Source organism: Oncorhynchus kisutch, unplaced genomic scaffold (genome assembly GCF_002021735.2).
Source record: "Oncorhynchus kisutch isolate 150728-3 unplaced genomic scaffold, Okis_V2 scaffold1244, whole genome shotgun sequence".
Lineage (NCBI taxonomy): Eukaryota > Metazoa > Chordata > Actinopteri > Salmoniformes > Salmonidae > Oncorhynchus > Oncorhynchus kisutch.
This window is the reverse complement of record NW_022263189.1, coordinates 65,470-72,164: the sequence shown is the minus strand read 5'-3', so window position 1 is coordinate 72,164 and position 6,695 is coordinate 65,470. Positions and strand designations below refer to the sequence as shown.

Here is a 6,695-nt window from a genome sequence, read left to right as displayed (position 1 = left end):
ATCTTACCTGTTTATTGTAATATGTTTCCTCCCAGCAGGCCTGCAGAGTCTGAAAATAAAGGCTGCTTCTACAGAATTCCTTGGAAGATAATGAAAATAATTATGCTATGTTATGCACATTATGCACAGGCATTTACAGTATGCTAAAATGAATTTATCCAAAGATTACCTTTGTGGGACCATAAATGAACTCCGGAATGCACCAACCCTATCCATGGTAAGATGGGGAAGTAATGCGGCGCTATATATATACGGGATGCTCTAGAGATAACAGGAATGACTTAAAGTCGCGAATGATCAATGATGGTGGAGTCGTTCAATATGCTGCAATTAGAACAGACCAACTAATCCAACCTTGGTTTACAAGTTAAATACATAGATTTGTGTAGGCATATATAAACAATCGACCACATCCATTTAAAGCAATGATTGTCAATTGAAAATGTGGTTGTTGTGTTATCCTGTTGTGTGCCTTGAGTGTCAGTCCCCTTAATCACATTATTCCAATATTTCCGAGCTCTGAATTGACACAATGAACACTTTTGCAATGATATTCGGTTAAAAATAAGAGTATGAATGACAATAAACGTATGACTTGGATTGTATGCATAATAGTGTAGTAAACAATATCACTCAGCGAAGGAACTTTTGAGGTTTGGAAAGTATCCGTTATAAGTCTCCATGACACGTATCACTTCGTTGTCTTGTTGGTAATAGTAAAAATGCACGACAGTCCGCATTGTAATGGTCTAACAGGTGTTTTTCATGTTGTTTCTCACATTAAACAGACATTTGAGAACGGAATTGCTTACAGTTGTACCTACGATGCACAGACACACAAAAGCTGTACAGTGTAGTTTGAATAAACAGTTTAAATTATTTGCAGACGTATTCCCTATTATTTACAAATCTAAAGATGTAACATTTGAAATGAATGTGGCAGAACAGTTTAGCATAGAGTTCTTGTGGGAGTCTTGTCCTTCAGTCTTTTGCCTCCTTGGCCTCGCTTCTCATTACATGGGATTTCCCCAGTGCCAACTTCACATGAGATGGCTGCTGTCTACTGTTATGTGGTGCTGGATGACAGATATCACTATGCCGATATTGCTGCTGTCCATGGTCCTGAAATGTACAATATTGCCTATTTGCATATTTACGACCGTCCAAACTTGACCCCATTTTATTCCAAGTATGTTTGTGTTTGAATAAAGACCCGAAGAATGAAATCAATGTGTGGATGTTGATTGGACGTGTGGATGTGCTTTGCAGAAGCCATTTAAAAAAAATCCCTGTAGCGTGTAATTACTGGAGCATGATCAGATTGCTTTGTTTAAACCAGAATGAAGATTTGGTCTGAGAAACAATGCCGATTATAGCATGATAGCTTTTTAAACTTTTTATAAGGCAAAGTATATATGACCCCCTTTCAAAGAGTCGCTCATTTATCACTTTCTTGCAGATATACAGTGCCTTCAGAAGGTGTTCATACCCCTTAACTTATTCCTCATTTTGTTTTCTTACAGCCTGAGTTCCAAATGGATTAAATTATAGTTTTTTAAATGTTTTATCTCAACCAGCTACAGACAATACCCCATAATGACAAAGTGAAAACATGTTTAATTTTTTTCTCAAATGTATTGAAAATGAAATACAGAAATATCTAATTCACGTAAGTATTCACAATACATGTTAGAATCACCTTTGGCAGCGATTAAAGCTGTGAGTCTTTCTGGGTAAGTCTCCATGTGTCACGCCCTGGTCTAAGTATTCTGTGTTTTCTTCATTATTGGGTCAGGCCAGGGTGTGGCATGGAGTTTTTGTATTGTGGTGTGTTTTGTCTTGGGGTTTGGTGTGTATGTTTTTGGGATTGTAGCTAGTGGGGTTATCTAGCAAGGTCTATGGCTGTCTGGAGTGGTTCTCAATTAGAGGCAGGTGCTTATCGTTGTCTCTGAATGGGAACCATATTTAGGCAGCCATATTCTTTGAGTTTGTTGTGGGTGATTGTCCTATTTGTCCTGAGTGTCTTGATGTCCTTGTTTGATGTTAGTTGACACAAGTATAGGCTGTTTTCGGGTTTCGTTTATTGTTTTTGTAGTGTTCGTGTTTAGTCGTGTTTACGTTTGTTTAAATAAACATGGATCACAATCGACACGCTGCAGTTTGGTCCGACTCTCCTTCACCACACTTAGAAAACCGTAACACAAAAAGCTTTGCACCCCTGGATTGTACCATATTTGCATTATCACAATATATACAGTACCAGTCAAAAGTCTGGACACACCTACTCATTTAAGGGTTTTTCTTTATTTTTACAATTTTTTACAGTTTAGAATAATAGTGAACACATCAAAACTATGAAATAGCACAATTGGAATCCTGTAGTAAGAAAAAAGTGTTAAACAAATCAAAATATATTTTATATAGGTTTGGATAATGGGACAATTTGTGGAAGTCCGGATCTACCCCTTAGTGAGTGTTAATTGACCCCTCTCCCTCTTTACCTCAGCCCACCGACCAGCAAGGCATTCATGACACGGGTAGGGGTGCAGCTCTGCACCATGTGACCCAGGGAAAAGTTGGCGCCCTGCCGGATGAAGGCGTTGGCCTCGCTGGCTTTGTGCAGCAGCACGCGTGCCGTCCCCTCCACCTCACTGTCCATGGCCCTCTGGAGGTGGACGTACATGTCCCCCAGTGTGGCCATGGCAGCACAGGACACTGCAGAGCGCAGGTTCTTCACCTGAATCATAATAACACACACAGGCCCAGCTATTAATGTTGAGCAGAACAACCCACGAACATCAGAAACATGACACAATAATTTGACTTGTTCTCCAAATGTAGCAGATTTGTGCAGATGAATGAATAGGGCAGTGAATGAATACAGCTACCTCATTTATAATGGCAAGGCAGATATCATGGAGTTTAGGCATCAGTATGTCCATGTGGTTCTGAGCCATCACACGGAGAAGGTCAAGCCCTCGATCTTCTTCTCCCTGCAATTCAGTGAAAGAAACGTAAGCATTTTCCACAACATTTTCCAAAAACATTATAATGATGTTCATCAATTAGGACTCTGGTCTCTTAAATTCAGAAGTTTCTACGCTCTGTAGCTCAAATCTACATTTCCAAGGACACTACACTGTGCTTCCTTTAGCCTAGCTCCATTGGTCTTGTCTACAGTGAATGCTCACCAGTCATCAGAGGCAGAGTGGAGCAGCTTGAAGGTCTTAGTCAGGGCCTGCTCTGGGTTGGACAGGGGCTGCAATCTGGCCTGGGTCTTTATTTGGCCCTTTGGCTCACTGGCTGCCATCTTGTCTATGGGTTGACAGCAGACATCTATCTCTCTATGAACTGTATGTATTTATTTATGTATTTACTCATTTCCATATCTGTTTGTAGCTTTTAACACTAGTTCATTATGATATCATTTTAAATTTAGCACATATATTTTGGTGCGCACCCTGCTCAGAAGAAGGGTCCAATTAGCCTTGAGTAAAGGTTATCTCACTGTGAAACAGGCAAATCAAGTGTGGCCCTGGGCTAAAGCCATTTGTGTCTCTTCCCTTCCTACTGTTTTTCTATCAATCTACCTAGCTTCATCTCCCTGTCTAATTTACATTAGTGTGAGTACATGAGAGGGACTGACCTGAGCCGGTGGCAGCCTTTGGCAAGCTAAGGAACCTTATAGGCCGAGGCAGTTTGCTCCTGTGACCCAGGGCAAAGGGGGCAGGCCTGGGATGGGCTGTCACGCAACTTTGCCCGGGGTCCCAACATACAAGTAGTCACGGAGCTCAGCAGGGGTGTTCATATCCACTGAGCTCAGTCTTCCCAGAGAACTGGTGGCTATTTCCCCTGTGGACATGGCCGAGCACAAACTTCTCCTGCCCACGGCCTTCACCTCATGTACCACCTTTGGTATAGACCAGAAAAGAATGCTCCCATCATAGAAATACATAGAGACTAGTATATACATAAACTATACAGAGAGATCCTGTATTCTAGGATCTATTCTATCAGGCGTCAAAGAGAGTATCCTTTCTAACCTGTACCCACCCCCCGCACACTGACTTGGTACCGATACCCCCTGTATTTAGCCTCGTTATTGTTATGTCATTGTGTTACTTTATTATTAATGAATTTTACTTAAGTTTATTTGGGAAATATTTCTTAACTCTTCTTGAAACTGCACTGTTGGTTTCACGGTAAGGGCCACACTTGTTGTGTTCGGCACATGGACAAATACATTTTGATTTGATTTTAAGACATGGAACAACTATCTGTTTTGGCAATTTATCGGTCCAAGTATAATTCTGAACTGCAAACTTTCACATTTACAATAAATTCGAAGTCCATCCTACCTTCCCAGGCCTCCTCCTTCAGGTGAGCCTCGATGTCCCTCATCTCCTTCCATCAGGTCAATGGGTCCGTTGTTGTCAGCACAGCCCTGTTCCGACTGGGCTTTCCGGGCCTTCGACTCGCTCCCGCCTGCCCTTCTTCTTCTTGCCACCCTCTTGAGGGGAGCTCCAGTTGGAGGGACGGGAACAGGCCCACGCTAATGCTGCTGAATGATTTATTTACCTGGATGGACTCCAGAGAGTTTAGATCCGGGTCGAACTTGGGCTCCGTCCACCCCCACCACGTTCTTCAGTGGGGCCAGAGCTATGTGTTCAAGCCTTCGTGGCAAAGGCCTTGGTGGAGCTTTCGGCCGCGGAATGCACTGAATAGAGGGGACGAAGTGGTGCGCGAAGGTGCTGCCAACCCCGATGAGAGCAGTCCGGACATAATTCTCATGGATAGCACTTATCTTTCTTTGCTTTGCTTCCATGGCCTCTCTCTCAGCTCTCTGCATCTGCAGAAGTCTGGCATCACTGATGAAGCCACGATGGCCCTCTGGGATTGGGTAGCTCTCCTGATAGCCCTGGATCACAATGGTACAGTATGAAATGTATAGCAGAAGTGAAGTAGGAAAAATAGTTTCTACAGTGTGTCATAAAAAAAATGTAAGCTAAAGATTTTATGGATGTAGGCATACTGTATGTCTATGAAACCACAAAATAAACAGTGATATTTTTGGAAAAACGTTTGAAAAACTGATGAGCCTTACAAAACTTGATTTTCTCCCTCGATAAGCCATTGATGATAAATATTAACACTCTCAAAATAAGAACTTAACCTCTTTCCTTTTTAATCGGTAGTTCAGAAAGGTTAACCTATCTCTGTGAGAGATCTATCATTGAAATGAGTGGAAATGAAATGTTGCTTGTCAGATGGAACCAGCAATGATATCATGGCAAGGCTTCCGTTACATTGTGATGTCATAATGGGGTCTGTTGACAGTGCTGAGCACATCAGCACATGGTGAACATTCATGAAAGCTTTTTGATTCCCATATAAAATCATAAATGTGGTGAATTTGTAAATACTATTACTATATATATAAACTCAGCAAAAAAATAAACGCCCCTTTTTAGGACCCTGTCTTTCAAAGATAATTTGTAAAAATCCAAGTAACTTCACAGATCTTCATTGTAAAGGGTTTAAAACACTGTTTCCCATGTTTCCCACGCACAATCCCTACATCAGTGCTCAGACTTTCCGCAATAAGCTGAGAGGCTGAACTGAGGGCTTGTAGGCCGGTTGTAAGGCAGGTCCTCAATAGACATCACCGGCAACAGCGTCACCTATGGGCACAAACCCACCGTCGCTGGACCAGACAGGACTGCCAAAAAGTGCTCTTCACTGACGAGTCGCGGTGTTGTCTCACCAGGGGTGATGGTCGGATTTACATTTATCGTTGAAGGAATGAGCATTACAACCGAGGCCTGTACTCTGGAGCGAGATCGATTTGGAGGTGGAGGGTCCGTCATGGTCTGGCGCAGTGTGTCACAGCATCATCGGACTAAGCTTGTTGTCATTGCAGGCAGTCTCAACGCTGTGTATTACAGGGAAGACATCCTCCTCCCTCATGTGGTACCCTGCCTGCAGGCTCATCCTGACATGACCCTCCAGCATGACAATGACACCTGCCATACTGCTCGTTCTGTGCATGATTTCCTGCAAGACAGGGATATCAGTGTTCTGCCATGGTCAGTGAAGAGCCCGGATCTCAATCCCATTGAGCACATCTGGGACCTGTTGTATTGGAGGGTGAGAGCAAGGGCCATTCCCCACAGAAATGTCTGAGTACTTGCAGGTGCCTTGGTGGAAGAGTGGGGTAATTGTCTGTGAGTATAACAGAACTGATATTGGAGGCGAAACCCTGAGGAAAATCAAAACAGGAAGTGGCTTCTATTTTGAAGACTCCATGTTCCATAGCCTCCCTTTGCTCCATTTAATGGGATATCAAGCAGATTCCTTTTCCTATCGCTTCCTCAGGGTGTCAATAGTCTTCAGACATAGTTTCAGGCTTTTATTTTGAAAAATGAGCCAAAAAGATAACATTGCGGCAAGTGGTCACATGAGTTTTGCTCGTGCATGCCTGATCTCGTCTGATCTCGGAAGCTAAGCAGGGTCGGGCCTGGTTAGTACTTGGATTGGAGACTGCCTGGGAATACCAGGTGCTGTAAGCTTTTTGTCACTGCCTTGTGGCATTTCAACTCTTTGTCCGCTTTTTCCCACAAGGCTGAAATATGTGCCCTCGCTTTGAAATAAGTAAGCAAGGTTAGTTTGTATTTCATCCAACAATCTGTGCTACA

The 6,695-nt window shown here is 42.8% G+C and overlaps 1 protein-coding gene across 1 annotated transcript; it reads right to left on the bottom strand.

Annotated features, from left to right (window-relative positions):
• Window positions 1-2,482: 2,482 nt before the first annotated feature.
• LOC116365459 (TOG array regulator of axonemal microtubules protein 1-like) lies at window positions 2,483-3,307 on the bottom strand. Its single transcript, XM_031818063.1, has 3 exons — window positions 3,192-3,307; window positions 2,889-2,993; window positions 2,483-2,737 (listed from the first exon to the last, which is right to left on the bottom strand). Exons 2-3 carry the CDS (start codon window positions 2,955-2,957, stop codon window positions 2,498-2,500), a joined length of 309 nt encoding a protein of 102 aa, XP_031673923.1. The 5' UTR covers window positions 2,958-2,993; window positions 3,192-3,307; the 3' UTR covers window positions 2,483-2,497.
• Between the last annotated feature and the right edge of the window lie 3,388 nt (window positions 3,308-6,695).